The following is a 17214-nucleotide window of genomic DNA, read 5'->3' as shown; positions in this document are numbered from 1 at the left end:
GCCACGCAGGCACACAAACATCACAGACAAGACGTGCCCACACATACAAGTACAGGTACAGTTATGCACAGGTACAGGTGTATATATTTAGTCAAACCATATGAAATTGCCAATATTCGGTGGTTTCTTATGCACAAAAAAGGAATTTAGTACAAACCTGGGCCTGGGGGGAAGTATACAAAAATACAGAGCCAAATTTGTACACCTGTGCCTTATTTACAACAGCCGAAAGGTGGAAGCAACTCAGGCATCCATCTGAGGAGGAATGGATGAGCTAAATGTGCTCCACACATGCAATGGGATGTTATTCAGCCTGAAGTGGAAGGAGATTCCGACATACGCTACAACGTGGAGGAACTTGAAGACGTGAAGCTACGTGAAATGAGTCAGTCACAAAAGGACAAAACCGTATGATTCCACTTAAATGAGGTATCTAGAGGAGTCAAATTCATAAAGACAGGAAGCAGAATAGTGGGTGCCAGGGGTGGGGAGGGGGAAATGGGGAGTTCGTGTTTAGTGGGTACAGAGCTCTAGTTTTGCAAAGTGAAAAGAGTTCTAGAGATGGATGGTGGCGAGGGTTACACCATAGTGTGAATGGACTTATGACACTTGAAGTGTACCACTTAAAAATGGTTACAATAGCAGATTTTGGCTTCGTGCAGTGGCTCACACCTGTAATCTCAACACTTTGGGAGGCAGAGGCAAGAGCATCGCTTGAGGTTGGAGTGCAGTGGCATAATCTTGGCTCACCTCAACCTTTGCCTCCTGGGTTCAAGCGATTCTCCTGCCTCACCCTCCCAAGTCGCTGGGATTATGGGTGCCTGCCACCACACCCACCTAATTTTTGTATTTTTATTAGAGATGGGGTTTCACCATATTGGTCAGGCTGGTCTTGAACTCCCAACTTCAGCTGATCCGCCCACCTCGGCCTCCCAAACTGCTGGGATTATAGGGATGAGCCACCGCGTCCAGCCACGAATTCTTTTTTAAAGGCAAATGTTATGTGTATTTTACCACAATTAAAAGATACAGAGCCAAAGATATGTACCTGAAGTATATGTATAAACACTGCAGGATAAACACAACTAACTCAGTGACATGCAAACTTGCCTCCCTCCCTCCCGGGAGCACTTCTCCCACCCAGATAAGACCCTGGTTGATCCTCCCCTTCAAACAAGGGCCTGGAGATAAGGCCCTAATGATGGCCCTGCCACCACGGATACCCCCACAACTCATTACCCTCCCACGGTCTGGCTTTGTTTACTCAACCTTCTGCCCCTCTTGCAGCCTCCTCACCCCCTGGGAAGGGCCTCCTTGGAGTGCCTGGTGCTCCTGCACCTGGGATGGGATAGTGTGGGTCATAACTCCTGACCTGTGGCTCCCCCATGCTCCCCCAGGTCCTTCACTTATAGGGTCCTTGAAGACACAGCCCTAGCCCCATTCATCTTTGGTCTTAGGGCTCAGTTCAACTCGGGAACCTCTAAATCCCACCCAGCTCCCTCCCACTATACGTGTGTCAAGTTCTTTGGACACAGAAGACCCTGCGTTCCGGACATGATCGCAGACCAGACAAACCAAGTGCGCTCAGTGCTAAACACGGCTGCGAGACACGGCTTTAGGTCTTCTGCACTTCCCGCCGTCCTCGCTGGACCTCACGCCTCTGTGGAAAGGTGGTGACTGCTTCTGCCTAGCCTGGCTCCCCAACTGCAGCTGCCACCCGCTCACCCCGTTCCCCAGAGCAAAGCTGCTCAGTGTCCTCCGAAGGACACACAGTGCTCCGGGACTTCAGTCTTTGCTGGGGCAGAGGTCAGAAATATGCCTGCCCTGTTTGCCTCCTGACCTTGCAGTGTGTCCACCCATTCTCTGAAACAATCTTTCAACCATTTTCATACTCAGCCCTGGAGGAGGGGAGGAAGGCTGGGGTCTGGCCACCACCAGGCCAAGAACATCCCTGGAGTTAAGGGTGTTGCAAGCACAGCCATCTGGAATAGCATGTCTCAGGGGTGGGCCTTAGCCCACTGCCCACTGTGCACTGGGCACTTGTTAAAAGACCCAGGAATTCAAGGTTACAGTAAGCTATGATCACACCACTGCTCTCTCTAGCCTGGGTGACAGAGCAAGATCACGTCTCAATTGAAAAAGAAAAATGGCCAGGTGTGGGGGCTTACACCTATAATCCCAGCACTTTGGGAAGCTGAGACAGGAAGATTGCTTGAGGCCAGGAGTTCAAGATCAGCCTGGACAATATAGTGAGATCTCATCTCTTAAAAAAATTCAAAAATTAGCTGAGCATGGTAACATGCACCTGTAATCCCAGCTACTCAGGAGGCTGAGGTGGGAAGATCACTTGAGCCCAGAGAAACTGAGGCACAGCTGTAGTGAGCTGTGATTGCACCACTGCACTCCAGCCTGGGTGACAGAACAAGACCCTATCTCAAAAAGAAAAAGAAAAAAGAAAAAAGACAAGCTCCAGAAGCCTATGGACACCTTCTGGATGAGAATCTCCAGGAGGGTGGGGCCCGGGGATCTGCATTTCATCACCTCTCACCACCCCTGGGGTCAGGGTGAGAGCCACTGCTCTAGGTTCTTGAATGACAGCTCTGAGTGGGGGTGGGAGAGAGCCAGGGGGCTGTGAGCACCACAGTTAAGACGGTGGAGAGTGGCAGGACGATTATGAGAGCAAAAAGAGAACTGGCTGGGGAACAGACAGGCATTGAAGTCCTTGGATATTCCATATGATGCTTGTTCAGCTCTGATTTAGGGCCTTGCAGACTTGAGCCAAGGCATGTGCTATCCACTATGGTATGTGTTGTGGGGGGCCATGGCCAGTCTGTAAATCGGCGTTTGGGTGAATTTATGAAGTCAATGTGATTAAAGTGTGTAGTCGGCCTGTGTCAGCCCACACTCCATATCTGTGTATCGGTCAGTTGTCAGTGTGTTCGTCTGCATGTGTGTTCATGTCTTTTCCTGGGTATCTTGAGTCGCTCACCCACCTGCAGTGTGTGTGCGTGTGCATGTGTGTTCCTGAGCCGCCTGGGCCCCTCTTGGCTATAATTCAACCTCTGTGGGTCCCAGGAAGTCAGTATTTGGAGACTTGCTCGGAGCCTGGTAGGGATGGGGCGGCATTGCTGGGGAGGAATAGAGGGAGGCAGGAGTGTGCACCGAGAGCCTGGCACTGCCGCTTCCCTGGGCAGGCGAGTCCCAACACAGGCAGACAGGTGGGGCTGGCCTGACAGGTTCCAGAGGCCAGGGGCAATAGGGCGGAGCGTGGCTCTGATTTAGGGTGGCAACAGTTTGGGGGCCCGCCACACACACAGCGAGCGGGCGGGCAGGAGGTGGTTTTGCCGGTCTCCTCTTCCTGCTGCAGCCAGCCCAGCGTGCGGGCCATGGGCCCTGCCGGCGGGTGAGGCAGCCGCTGGGCAGGCATGCTCGGAAGCCCGGGGCCTGGGAGCCTGGGAGCCCAGGGCATGGCGGGACCCCTGCGGGGCCGGGTGGAGGAGCTGAAGCGGCCGTGGTGGCGGGAGAGCTCACCGCTGGTGCTGCGGCACAGCGAGGCGGCCCGGCTGGCGGCCGACGCCCTCCTGGAGCGGGGTGAGGCTGCCTACCTGCGGGTCATCTCCGAGGAGCGGGAGCTGCCCTTCCTGAGCGCCCTGGATGTGGACTACATGACCAGCCATGTGCGCGGGGGCCCTGAGCTCAGCGAGGCCCAGGGGCAGGAGGCCTCGGGGCCAGACCGCCTCAGTCTGCTCTCCGAAGTCACCTCAGGCACTTACTTCCCCATGGTCTCTGACATAGACCCCCCGGACCTGGACCTGGGCTGGCCCGAGGTGCCACAGGCCACGGGCTTCAGCCCCACCCAGGCCGTGGTCCACTTCCAGAGGGACAAGGCCAAGAACATCAAGGACCTGCTGCGCTTCCTCTTCAGCCAGGCCCGCACGGTAAGGGCCTCATCTCTCCATCGCTCAGCTCACAGAGGAGGAAACTGAGGCCCAGAGAGGGAAGGGACCAGCCCAAGGCGACGCAGTGACTTAGGGGCAGAATGAGGACCAGCACCTCTGGCACTATTAGATTGCAAACTCCTAGAAGGGGGGCATCCCATATTTACCTTGGCAATGCTTAGTCCCCAGGAATAGTATGGATGAGCATAGAAGAGGGCATGGGCATCAGGGACTCCACAACCCTCTGAAATGCACACCAAGTGGTGCAGGTTGGAGGGAGGAGTCCTCGCTGCATCTTTACCTTGGAAGATGCTCCACTGCCTTATCAGAGTCTCAAAAAGTTTTATGATCCCCACACTAAGAACTCCAACCTTGGAGAGCATCTGAGTCACTTCCTTAACTTACAGAAGAAGAAACTGAAGCCAGAGAGGGGCTTGGGACTTGCCCAGCGAGGTCCATATGGTGACATAGAGTTCAGGGCTCGGGGACACAGGGGCTCTCTGACTTAGGTCCTGGGGAGCAGTCCAGCCTTCCTTGCTGGCTCAGGTCCCCAGTTGCCCCCCACCCTCCTGCACCACATCTGCAGCTGGGCCTGAAGCAGGGGAGGGGGCCGGCGTGTGGGCCTCTTTGGCATGTCCTCGAGGGCTGGGCTTTGGAACCAAGGAGGAAAGAGGAGAGGAGGCTGCTGGGCTCAGTGATGGGGAGCAGGACCTCAGGAGAAAGAGAATTGGGAGGGTAGGTAGGGGTGGTCAGCACCCAGAAAGGCTCTGGCCACACACAAGCACAGCTTCACTTCTGAAGCCCTGGCCTCCTACTCTAGGGGAACGGACAAGATGACCCCTGGCTGGGTTTGAGGTAGAGTTAGGTTCCTGCTGCAGAGATGGGAAGCCAGGATACTGGGATCCCACCGGTACTTCCAGAGCCTCCCTGGCAAGCCTGCCTGTGCCCCAGGCAGGGGACGGCCGGGCCTGATTGGCATCGGGAATGGGGCTATTAGTGAGGCGGCCGCTGGCGTCATCCTCACCCCTGCCTCTTTGATCTTTCCTGCCTGTCCTTGTCCCCCACTCTGGCCAGGCCTGTGCTGTGAACTAGGGCATCCTCCAGCGCCTCACTTTCTCAGCCCCCATTTAGACCCCTCTGTCCTGGGCCGGGAGCCAGGCTCATGTACTGGGCTGTCATGACTCCTAGTGACCTTGGGAAATGCTGTGTTGCCCTGCAGCCCAATGTTTATAGAGCTCTGTAATGTCTTGAGCATTTTTACATTTAATTCCCTGTAGCTCTGAGACATGGCTATCATTATCTCCATTTAACAGCTGAGGAAGTTGAGGTTTCCAGAGGTGAGGCTACTCACCCAAAGCTGTGTCACCAGGAAGTAGTAGAGTCCAGGTTTGAACCCAGTTCTTTCTGACTCCAGAGCTGGAGTGCTATGCTCTGTAACGCCTGCCTCTCGGCCCTGCCTGGGAGAAGAGATTCTCATAGCAGATATATGCCATGGGAAGAAAGGCCAGCTGGGGGCTGGGAGGTGCCAGGAGGATTTCAGGGGCCTCTTTGAGGCAGCCCTTTATATGGGATGGAGGCACAAGCCCCAGCCCAGCCCTCAACTGAGCAGAAAATTTGGATCCATTTGGCATGGGTGCAAATAAGGGAGTCTGCAGTGTAAGGGGTCACACCAGACCTCTGTGGCTTCACAGGGAAACTGAGGCAGGGCTGGGAAAGGGCAGTGAAGACCCCAGTAAGTGGCTTGTAGCTCTGACCCTGGAGAAGGGAGCCTCAGACAGACAGTCCCTGGGGCAGAGCTGGGCTGGAGTTAGTGGGGGGAGTGCAAGGAGCTTGCCTGGAAATTGGGGCCTGGGTTCTGCTTGTCACTGCTGTCCCATCTGGGGATCAGTGCAGAGGGGGTGTTGGACTAGCACAGTCAATCCACAGTCATCTTTGAGAATCTGATGACAGATAAACACTCGGTGAACCTAAAGATGCACACAAATGCTTTCAAACAGCTAGGGGTTCAAGACAGTCAAATCTGGGCTCGGATTTTACTGTAATCCCAGTGCTTTGGGAGGCTGAGGTGGGAGGACCGCTTGAGGCCAGGAGTTCAAGACTAGCTTGGGCAACATAGTGAGACCCACATCTCTACAAAAAATTGGAATTAAAAAAAAGAATTAGCGGCCAGGCGCGGTGGCTCATGCCTGTAATTCCAGCACTTTGGGTGGCCAAGGCGGGCGGATCACAAGGTCAGGAGTTTGAGATCAGCCTGGCCAACATCGTGAAAACCCCTCTCTACTAAAAATACAAAAAATTGGCTGGGCGCGGTGGCTCAAGCCTGTAATCCCAGCACTTTGGGAGGCTGAGACGGGCGGATCACGAGGTCAGGAGATCGAGACCATCCTGGCTAACACGATGAAACCCCGTCTCTACTAAAAATACAAAAAACTAGCTGGGCGAGGTGGTGGGCGCCTGTAGTCCCAGCTACTCCGGAGGCTGAGGCAGGAGAATGGCGTGAGCTGAGATCCGGCCACTGCACTCCAGCCCGGGCGACAGAGCAAGACTCCGTCTCAAAAAAAAAAAAAAAAAAAAACCAAAAAATTAGCTGGGCGTGGTGGCAGGCCCTGTAATCCCAGCTACTTGGAAGGCTGAGGCAGGATAATCACTTGAACCCAGGAGCCGAGATCGTGCCACCGCACAGGTGAGAGTGCGAGACTCCGTCTCAAAAAAAAAAAAAAAAAAAAAAAAAAAAAAAACAGGGACAGGCACAGTGGCTCATGCCTGTAATTACAGCACTTTGGGAGGCTGAGGCAGGCAGATCACCTGAGGTCAGGAGTTCAAGAGCAGCCTGGCCAACATAGTGAAACCCCGTCTCTACTAAAAGTACAGAAAATTAGCTGGGCATGGTGGCAAGTGCCTGAAATTCCAGCTACTTGAGAGGCTAAGGCATGAGAATCACTTGCACCCAGAAGGCAGAGGTTGCAGTGAGCCAAGATTGCACCACTGCACTCAAGCCTGGGCAACAGAGTGAGATGCTGTCTCAAAAAAAAAAAAAAAAAAAAAAAAAAAAATTAGCCAGGCATAGTGGCACATGCCTATAATACCAGCTACTTGGGAGGCTGAGTTGGGAGGATTGCTTGAGCCTGGGAGTTCTAGGCAGAAGAGAGCTATGATCATGCCACTGCACTCCAGCCTGGGTGACAGAGTGAGACAGACACTGACTCTTAAAAAAAAGAAGACAGTCAAATCTCCCTGTGCCCAAGTTAAGAAGCCCTGGGCTAGGTCACTGCTAAGAGCCCTTCCTATTCACTTGCTCTTGAAGGCTCTGGCCTCCTGATTTTCAGTCCAGTGCTCTTTTCCTGGGGCCCGGGTTCCTGCCCCAGGCTTGGCTGGATGTGGGGAGTACCCTGGGCAGCGCTGAGCTTTCATGCGCTTCCCCCTACCCAGGTAGTGGCTGTGGTGATGGACATATTCACTGACATGGAGCTTCTGTGTGACCTCATGGAGGCCTCGAGCCGGCGTGGTGTCCCTGTGTACCTGCTCCTGGCCCAGGAGCACCTGAGGCACTTCCTGGAGATGTGTTACAAGATGGACCTCAATGGGGGGCACCTGCCGGTCAGTGAGGACCAGGGGCAGTAACCAGGGGTGCGGATGGGGAGTCAGGGAGGGCGGGGGAGCCAGTGGGTGGCCACTCAGCACTGGGGGGGCAGTGGGAGTTGGGGGTAGGTTCCCTTAGCTGTCTGGGGTTGGAGACCCCATGGGGCAGAGACATGGCTTGAGCCTTACTCTCTCAAGGTCACCCCCAACCTACTTACACCTAGAACATGCGTGTGCGGAGCACGTGTGGGGACACATATTGCAGCAAGGCTGGCCGCCGCTTCACGGGGCAGGCCCTGGAGAAGTTCGTCCTCATCGACTGTGAGCAGGTGGTGGCGGGCAGCTACAGGTGAGCAGGCACGAGGAGGCGAGGGGGGCCTGGGACTGCACCACTGGCTGGCAGCTCTGAGCTTCCCTCCACTCGTCTATCCCTTCGGACACAGACTGAGCACCTGCCATGTGCCAGGCATCATGCCAGGCTCAGGGGAGGGTGTTGGGGGCAGGTCGGCCCTGGAGGAGCTCACTCTAAGGGAATGATGACTTTAATACTCTTGGCATAGAAAATGACTATTGCACATTGGAACTGGAGTGACTTCAGGGAACCTCCCCCAAGTCTATTTTACAGATGGGGAAGTTGGGGCCCTGAGGGCAGCCGTGTGCCCAGGCTCACTAAGCAGGGCTAGGGCAAGCACAGACTCTGGAGTCAGAGCTCTGCCCCTTGCTATGAGCCCTCGTGGTGGTGGGGTTTGGGTCCAGCGTGCTGGATCAGGTATGCGCCTCTGGCTGTGACTCCTGCCAACACCCAGGGTCCTGCACTTTGCCTCCTGACCCCCCTGTCCCTCTGCCCCTAGCTTCACCTGGCTTTGCAACCAGGCCCACACTAGCATGGTGCTGCAGCTCAGGGGCCGCATCGTGGAAGACTTTGACCGGGAGTTCCGCTGTCTGTACGCCGAGTCGCGGCCTGTGGAAGGCTTCTGCAGCGGTGAGGACCCGCTGTCTCCCCGGGCACTGCGTCCTCCCCCTGTGGCCCTAGCCTTCAGGCCTGGCATCCCAAGCCCCACATCGTCCCCGCCCTCCAGCACCAGCCTGAGCAGCATCAAGCGGTCACCACTTACGGGTCTCTCCTCCTGCCTCGCTCTACCAGGAGGTGGTGATTGCAGTGACATGGGCATGGGGTCCTCGTCCCTGGGTCCCGCCCGCCATGAGGCCCATGGCCAGCCCTCCCTGCATCGCCAACTGTCAGACCCTAACCATGGCTCCCCTCCTGGGCTCTATAGGGCCAATCTGGGCAAGCTAGGGGCATACCCGTGGTCCCAGTCCTCCCCTGCCCTCAACCATAATACTGCCAGCCCCTTGACCTTGGCAGTGGGGTCCCCTCTGCTTCCTCGCTCCCGGCCCCTCCTCCAGTTCCACTGGGGTGTCCCAGCTATGTCCCGGTTCCCAGAGAATGGGCTCCCAGGAAGCCAAGAGCCCAGCCCCCTGCGGGGTCGATGGGTACCTGGCACAGCCCTGGAGACAGTGGAGGAGAAGGAGAAGAAGGCATCTCCAAGTCAGAGCCCTGGCCAGCTGGATCTCCTTGTCCCCTTCCCCAGAGCCCGAGAAGTGAGAGACCCTGACTCTGGGGTTACCCCCAACTCAAGCCCCCTTCGGCCTGGTGAGCAGGCCCCAGAGGACAGGAGGCTGTCCCCAAGCCAGGCCAACAGCCAGCTGGGTCTTCTGTCCCGAGCCCTGGGTACTGGGGGTGCCCCTGAGTTAGGCTCCCTCCGACCTGGTGATCGGGCCCTGGAGGACAGGAGGATGTCCCTAAACCATAGCCATGGCCAATCAGACCTCCTGGTGCAGTACCCCAAGGCCCAGGGCTCCAGAGTGCCCCTTGAAACCAGCTCCTCAGTCAGACCTGCCAGACAGGGTCCAGATGAGCGGCGGCAGACCCTGGGACACAGCCAGCTGGACCTCATCACAAAGTTCGGCCCATTCCGGGGTGAGGGGCCTGGGCCCAATGGTCTTCCAATACCAAGCCCTGCTCGCACGACTGGAGTGGGGTCTGGGGATGAGAAACGGCTAACCCTGGGCCACAGCAAGCTGGACCTCATCACCAAGTATCATCAGTTGCAAGGTGCCAGGCAGGCACCCGAGCCTGGGGCTCCCAAGGGTGGCCATCTCAACGGTGGTAACAGTGACCTGGTCAGGGATGAGAAACGGCTGACCCTGGGTCACAGCAAACTGGACCTCATCACTAAGTACAACAAGTCCAAGTTCAAGCAGCTCCGAAGCCGCTTTGAGTCCTAGCCAAAGGACTAGCGTGGGGGTGCACTGGCAAGGGCAGGCCCCTCCTCTGTCCACCGAGACTCTGGACTTGCTCAGGTCCCAGACTGGGGAAGGGAGGTGTCTAGAAGCCTAGGTCAGACACACTCTCTGGGCTCAAGATTTTTGTGTACACACACACACACACACACACACACACACACTGACCAGTATATTCTTGAATCTAGGCTGTGTTTCCAGTCCTGTGCTGGGCATACCATAGAGCTGACAGGTGGGTCGACTCAGACCTGGGGACAGAGATAAAATGCACAAGCTGCTGGAGAAGGGGCCAGAGCCATAACAAGTTAAAGGTTAACCAGTGACAGAGGGTGTTAGAAAACAAAGGGCAGAGAGTCATAGAGAAGGTGGAGTAGTCAGAAAAGTTTCTTAGAGGAGATGGAGGTGGCCTTTGAGCCAGGCCTTGAAGGATGCGGAGGTTTTGGACAGAGGGAGGAGAGAGTTAGAAAAATTTTTGGTAGAGGGAATCAGGTGAAGAGATGCCCTAGAGAGGACTGAGTGGATCTGAGGTGAACGAGGGAGGAGGAGCAGAGTATGTGGATACCCGGACACATACACACACACACACACACACACACACACACACACACACCATCATCATCATCGTCGTCATCATCTTGCTGAGTGTCTCTTGAAGTACAGGCTGTGACAGGTTGTGGGCCATTTTCCTGAACTCACCACTTGCCCGGGACAGTAAACATGATACACATCAATAAAGGCAGACTTTATTATAAACTCACAGTGCCTGGTGTATCCTGAACTTTGAGGAGTTATGGGAGGGGCACGTTAGGGGAATGGGAAGGGCACCATTCAGGCCAATTATGGGGAGCCCCCTGGAGGAGGGTGAATGCCTAAGGAGGAATTGGGGGAGTCCAGGGGCTCCAAGCTACCACTGTGACATTCTGAGAGAACCTGGGCTTTTGCAGATTCTACAAAATATGGGCCAAGCTCATCCTGTCCAAGTGTGCAGCAGGGCCCTTGGCCCCCATCACTATCCCGGGGACAGAAGTTGGCTATTGAGTGAGTGACAGAGCCCGTGCGAGAGGCACATCGTGGAAGCCAACCAGCATCCACATCCTTGCCCACCCTGGACCCCTTTCCAGCCTTTTCCTGAGCCCCTTCTTCCTCAGTCCTCCCCTCTCTCCAGCACCTGTAGCTTGGCTGCCTTTCCCTCTTTGGCTGCAACTCCTTCTCCAGCCTCGGTCTCGCCGCACTTCTCCCTCCTGGAACTCTCTCCATGTGTAGTCTCTTCTAGTCTTCAGCCCCTCATCTCATTCCTCAGCTCTCCACTCCCCTGCTGGATTCCAGACACGGACTTCTGTCCCTCAAGGCATAGCTGGACTCATCACTTTCCCCAAACCTGCCCTTCCTCCGGCTTCATTTCGATCAATACCGCCATCATCAACCCTTCTTCTGCGAGACACTCCTGGCCCCTCCTCTCCCTCATGCCTCACATCCGACCAGCCAGAGGTCTAGGTCGATGACAGCTCCTAAAAAGCTTCTGAGTGAATAATGAATGAATGAGCGCGAGCAGGCTGCGGGTGGGGCCAGGCGGGGTCGCGCCCAGACCTCTCGCGACCATAGAGTCCCGCGGAGGCCGGAGGTAGAGGGGCTGGATGCGTGGCGGGGCGCGCCAGGCTCTCCCGGAAGTCTCCCTGGGCGGAAGTGGAAACGGAAACCTTTTTAGGGAGTCCAAGGTACAGTCGTCGCGTGCGGAGCTTGTGAGTAGTTGGTGAGCTGGTGTGAGGGAGTCTGGGAGGGTCAGCTCCGGTCCTGGGTCGGGAGGGGTGGGACCGGAGGATTCAGGGCCAGAGGGTCTGGTGGGGGCCCAGTGGGCGGGACCCGAGGGCGAAGGGGCCGGGAGGCCGAGAGGGGCGGGGTCGCGGCGGGGCCTGAGGGGCAGAGGCCGGGATACTTGGGAAACGATCCGCTGGCCTTGAACTCCCGGCTCCGCCGCCCCAGGCCTCATGGCGGTCCGAGCGTCGTTCGAGAACAACTGTGAGATCGGCTGCTTTGCCAAGCTCACCAACACCTACTGTCTGGTGGCGATTGGAGGTTCAGAGAACTTCTACAGGTGCGGCGGGAGCCCCAGGGCTCGCGGTGGCGGGGAGGGGTGCGCAGGAGTCAAGAGCTCCGGCAGGGTGAGGGTGCCGGCCCCTCTGTCCCGCGACCACCGAGTCCATGTCCCTACAGTGTGTTCGAGGGCGAGCTCTCCGATACCATCCCCGTGGTGCACGCGTCTATCGCCGGCTGCCGCATCATCGGGCGCATGTGTGTGGGTAAGGCATGTGGAGGACGCCAAGGGAGGAAGTGGTCTCCAAGCACCATTAATTACACCCCCGAAGGGAACTCGGAGTGACCTAGGGATTCCCAGGGTATCCTCTGTTATCTCTGGGCACTATAGAATCTCTCAGGCCAAGTGTCAGGAGATGGGGGGCAACCTTCTAGCAAAGGCTGCTGGATAACAGTAATAACGTAAAGTGCTTTCACTCCTGTTCTCATTCTTCTTCACAAAGACACTGAAAGGTAGGAATTACTGGCCTAGCTTGACTGATGAGGAAGCTGAGACTTGTCCTAAGTGACTCACTAAATTCCACACCTAGTTCTTAGTGTGGAAGTGTGGAGGAGGATTTTTATCTTTTTTTTTTTTGAGACAAGATTTTTGCTCTTTCTCGCCCAGGCTGGAGTGCAGTGTCAAGATCTAGGCTCAAGTGATGCTCCCAACTCAGCCTACCAAGTAGCTAGGGCCACAGGCACGTGCTACCACACCTGGCTAATTTTTTACGTTTTTAGTAGAGACGCAGCCTCCCTGTGTTGCCCAGCCTGGCCTTGACCTCCTGGACTCAAGTGATCTTCTTACCTTGGTCTCTTAAAGTGTAGGGATTACAGGCGAGAGCCACTGTACCCAGCCGAGGATTTGTATCTCATCTCTTCCTGTTACTGACTGTGAGCAAGGTGCTTTCTCTTTCTAAGCATTCATTTCTGTCTCTCTAAAGATTAGCTAAGATTTGCGGTCATCCTGCTCAGTTTTGTTGAAATCTTAAATTCCCTTTACCACATCTCTACCCTACCTTCCTACCTGTCAGCACTGTTAATTCTGGTCATTGGTCCTCTCTTTTTATTATTATTTTTTTGAGACGGGGTTTTCACTCTTGTTGCCCGGGCTGGAGTGCAATGGCACGATCTTGGCTCACTGCAACACTCCGTTCAAATGATTCTCCTGCCTCAGCCTCCTAAGTAGCTGGGATTACAGGCGCACCCCACCGCACCTGGCTAATATTTTTGTGTTTTTAGTAGAGATAGAGTTTCACCATGTTGGCCAGGCTGGTCTTGAACTCCTGACCTCAGGTGATCCTCCCACCTCGGCCTCCCAAAGTGCTGGGATTACAGGCATGCGCCACCACGCCCAGCTGGTCCTTTCTTTAAGCTGGATCTGTCTTCCATTACTGCTGCCCATTGTTTCTTAATTCTGTTCATTGAGGTCACTTTTAGAAGTCTGTTTATTTTTTTTTACTTTTACTTTAATTTTTAAAAATCTTAAGGCCGTTTGGGAGGCCGAGGCAGGTGGATCACCTGAGGTCAGCAGTTTGAGACCAACCTGACCAACATGGAGAAACCCCATCTCTACTAAAAATACAAAAAATAGCTGGGTGTGGTGGTGCATACCTGTAATCCCAGCTACTTGGGAGGCTGAGGCGGGAGAATTGCTTGAACTCGGGAGGTGCAGGTTGTGGTGAGCCGAGATTGTGCCATTGCATTTCAGCCGGGCAATACGAGCGAAACTCTGTCTCCAAAAAAAAAAAAAAAAAAAAAAAAATTTAAGCCTAGTGACCTCAAAGTTTTTTCCTATTCAGTTAAAGTACTCTGATCTCTAACCATGCCCATAGGACTTGAAGCAAGTTCTGACAACAAGGGAGATTTTAGCTTAGTCCTTGTGTATTTTATGATGGGAGTGACCTGGAATTCACAAATTCATTGGCGTGTATTTGTAGATTGTTCATTCTTGTTGCTGTGTGGTGTGTTTTGTGTAAGTATATCACAGCGTATTCATCCGTTCCATTGACAGTGCATTTGGGCAGCTTTCACTTTGGTCTATTAGGAATAGTGCTACTGGCCGGGCGCAGTGGCTCATGCCTGTAATCCCAACACTTTGGGAGGCCGAGGCTAGTGGATCATGAGGTCAGGAGATTGAGACCATCCTGGCTAACACAGTGAAACCCTGTCTCTACTAAAAATACAAAAAAATTAGCCGGGTGTGGTGGCGGGTGCCTGTAGTCCTAGCTACTCGGGAGGCTGAGGCAGGAGAATGACATGAACCTGGGAGGCGGAACTTGCAGTGAGCCAAGATCGCACCACGGCACTCCAGCGTGGGTGCAGAGCGAGATTCCATCTCAAAAAAAAAAAAAAAAAAGAGTGCTGCTATGTTTTTTTAGTGAACGCATGTACATATTTCTACTGGGTATATTATACCTAAGAGTGGCATGGCAGAGTCACAGGTTATGTGACTATTTAGTAGTAGTTGCAGGTGATGCCAGATAATTATCTGAAGTGGTTGACCAACTTACACTCCTGTCTCAGTATGAGAGTTCAGTTGCTCCATATATCTTTGTCAACACTTGGAATTGATGACTTGTAAAAATTTTAGTCATTCTGGTTGGGGTCGGTGGCTCACATCTGTAATCCTAGCACTTTGGGAGGTCGAGGTGGGCGGATCACCTGAGGTTAGGAGTTTGAGACCAGCCTGGCTAACCTAGTGAAACCTCATCTCTACAAAAACACAAAAAATTAGCCAGGTGTGGTGGCGTGCACTTGTAATTCCAGCTATTCAGGGAGCTGAAGCAAGAGAATCACCTGAACCCAGGATGCGGAAGTTGCAGTGAGCCGAGATCGCACCACTGTACTCCAGCCTGGGTGACAGAGTGAGACTGTCTCAAAAAAATAATAATAATCTAGCCATTCTGCTATGTGTGTAGCATTAGCTCAGTTTTTAAGTAGCAAAATATACAAGTAATGCCAGGAGCTCTTCCTGTTAGTTCAACTCCCCTCCAGTTGATGATGGTGAAGTAGGCGGGATTTATTGAGATTCCTGGGTGGTCTCTGGCCTGCCCTGGGTGTTGTCCAGATCAGTGGGTTGGAGGGCTGGGTTCTGGGCCTAAAGCTTTCCTGGGAAAGCTGATTGGACTGGGCTGGGTGGTATCCTCAGCCGCTAGGGCTCAGCAGGAATCTTGTGTATTCATGGTTCACCTTTGTCTCACCCTCTAATTTGGCTTTCTCCAGGGAACAGGCACGGTCTCCTGGTGCCCAACAATACCACTGACCAGGAGCTGCAACACATTCGCAACAGCCTCCCAGACACAGTGCAGATTCGGCGGGTGGAGGAGCGGCTCTCAGCCTTGGGCAATGTCACCACCTGCAATGACTATGTGGCCTTGGTCCACCCAGACTTGGACAGGGTAAGGCAGCCCCACTTGACCCAAGAGTCACAGGGCCATCCCTGTCAGTGTTTAGCCACTGTTCTTTCCTAACAGTCAAGAATTAGGGGTCTCCTGTGGTTTTTCTGTATGGGCCCTTGAGTTTCAGGTATTCATTGGAATAGTGATAACAGAGGCCTTACCAAGTGTCAGAAAGAAGCTGGGGAGGGTATGAATCCTTCAGGATTGAACCATTCAGTCCTGCAGCCTGAGCCAGGATAGGTGATCGACTGTTGAACTTTTGAGTGTGGGTGAGAGGGGAAAACAGTGACATCGAGACCAGCCTCCAGCTGTTCAGGGCATGCATGAATTTTAGGGGCTTCACAGCTGGCTTTGACTCTGCCCTAAGCTGTACTTCCTCTTTTCTCTGGGTGAGGCTTTCATATGAGGTACATAGGAGAAATGAGGGGCTCAGGGAGCCAAGGCCCGGGTGCTTCTGGGCATGGAGAACCCTGGTTCTGGGGCTGTAAGTGGGCCCTGAACACAATGCCTTTGATTGATAGGAGACAGAAGAAATTCTGGCAGATGTGCTCAAGGTGGAAGTCTTCAGACAGACAGTGGCCGACCAGGTGCTAGTAGGAAGCTACTGTGTCTTCAGCAATCAGGGAGGGCTGGTGCATCCCAAGACTTCAATCGAAGACCAGGATGAACTGTCCTCTCTTCTTCAGGTCCCCCTTGTGGTAAGCATCCCCCCATGTGGTAACCTGTCCTCTGAACCCTGTCTCCTGCTGAGGCAGATCCTTTCGCCCAGTGTTTGGGAGTCTGGGTCACTACCTGCCGCAGTTTTTGAGACTGGGGCTGCAGGTCAGGGAGGAGCAGGGTTTGGGGAGAGTCCTCATTGAGGAGGGAGAGACTTTGGTGCCGTGACTCACACTGAGCCCATCCCTTGGCAGGCGGGGACTGTGAACCGAGGCAGTGAGGTGATTGCTGCTGGGATGGTGGTGAATGACTGGTGTGCCTTCTGTGGCCTGGACACAACCAGCACAGAGCTGTCAGTGGTGGAGAGTGTCTTCAAGCTGAATGAAGCCCAGCCTAGCACCATTGCCACCAGCATGCGGGATTCCCTCATTGACAGGTACCTGGGGTCTCTCCTTCCTTCTGCTCAGGGTTGGGGGTTAACTTGCATTTTGAGAGTATGGGGAAAAGATGTCATCTAGAATGAGAGCCTACCAGTTTGTTCTGATAGCTTCTCAAGTGTGAGAGCATATCTGCATACCACTGAGCAGATAGAGCCAGCACATTTTTTTTTTCAATTCACCATGATTTTCAAAACATATTTTCAAAACATGTTGAGCAACTGCTAAATCCTCGTCTTTGTGGCTTTTCAGGGCTAGGATACTAAAGCAGTAGCTGCTTGAGCAGCTTTTCAGAGCTGGTCTGGGGGTGAGGGCTGAGGCAGGCACCTTGAGAGTGAGGTGGGTTCTGTGAAACAACTACTAACCGTGAGCTTTCCTTTCTCTTCAGCCTCACCTGAGTCACCTTCCAAGTTGTTCCATGGGCTCCTGGCTCTGGACTATGGCACCTTCTTTGCACTCCGCCCAATCTGCACCGGATGCTGGCAGGGAGGTGGCAGAGAGCTCACTGGGACTGAGTGCCTGGGCACCCAACCCTTTTCCACCTGTGCTTATCTCCTGGATCTATCATTACTGCAGAAACCTGCTCTGTTGTGCTGGCTGGCAGGCCCTGTGGCTGCTGGCTGAGGGTTCTGCTGTCCTGTGCCACCCCATTAAAGTGCAGTTCCTTCTGGGCCATTCTGAATGTGATGTTTGGGGCCCTCAGCCTGTGTACAATCCCCATACTCTCCAGTTGTTCCAGCATTCTGGGAAGATAGGGTGGGATAGACACAACACATACCCAATCTAGTTCACCACCTCCACACACACCATTCCCTTCTCCACCATCAT

General features: G+C 54.2%; 2 protein-coding genes across 3 annotated transcripts; both read left to right on the top strand.

Annotated features, from left to right (window-relative positions):
- Positions 1 to 3328: 3328 nt before the first annotated feature.
- SACK1C (scaffolding CK1 anchoring protein C) lies at positions 3329 to 9824 on the top strand. Its single transcript, XM_017886616.1, has 4 exons — positions 3329 to 3938; positions 7368 to 7535; positions 7742 to 7866; positions 8369 to 9824. The coding sequence occupies exons 1-4, from the start codon at positions 3426 to 3428 to the stop codon at positions 9804 to 9806; spliced, it is 2244 nt and encodes a 747-aa protein (XP_017742105.1). The 5' UTR covers positions 3329 to 3425; the 3' UTR covers positions 9807 to 9824.
- A 1496-nt stretch (positions 9825 to 11320) lies between these two features.
- Positions 11321 to 17061, top strand: EIF6 (eukaryotic translation initiation factor 6). 2 transcript variants are annotated; one of them, XM_017886620.1, is made up of 7 exons: positions 11321 to 11571; positions 11802 to 11913; positions 12033 to 12118; positions 15117 to 15292; positions 15814 to 15990; positions 16204 to 16385; positions 16775 to 17061. In XM_017886620.1, exons 2-7 carry the CDS (start codon positions 11807 to 11809, stop codon positions 16782 to 16784), a joined length of 738 nt encoding a protein of 245 aa, XP_017742109.1. In that variant the 5' UTR covers positions 11321 to 11571; positions 11802 to 11806; the 3' UTR covers positions 16785 to 17061. The 2 variants fall into 2 exon arrangements, with proteins under 2 accessions (XP_017742109.1, XP_017742110.1); XM_017886621.1 differs by having other exon boundaries at positions 11450 to 11560.
- Positions 17062 to 17214: the final 153 nt, after the last annotated feature.

This window comes from Rhinopithecus bieti, unplaced genomic scaffold (genome assembly GCF_001698545.2).
Source record: "Rhinopithecus bieti isolate Rb0 unplaced genomic scaffold, ASM169854v2 scaffold_15197, whole genome shotgun sequence".
Lineage (NCBI taxonomy): Eukaryota > Metazoa > Chordata > Mammalia > Primates > Cercopithecidae > Rhinopithecus > Rhinopithecus bieti.
This window is presented reverse-complemented; position numbering and strand designations above follow the sequence as displayed.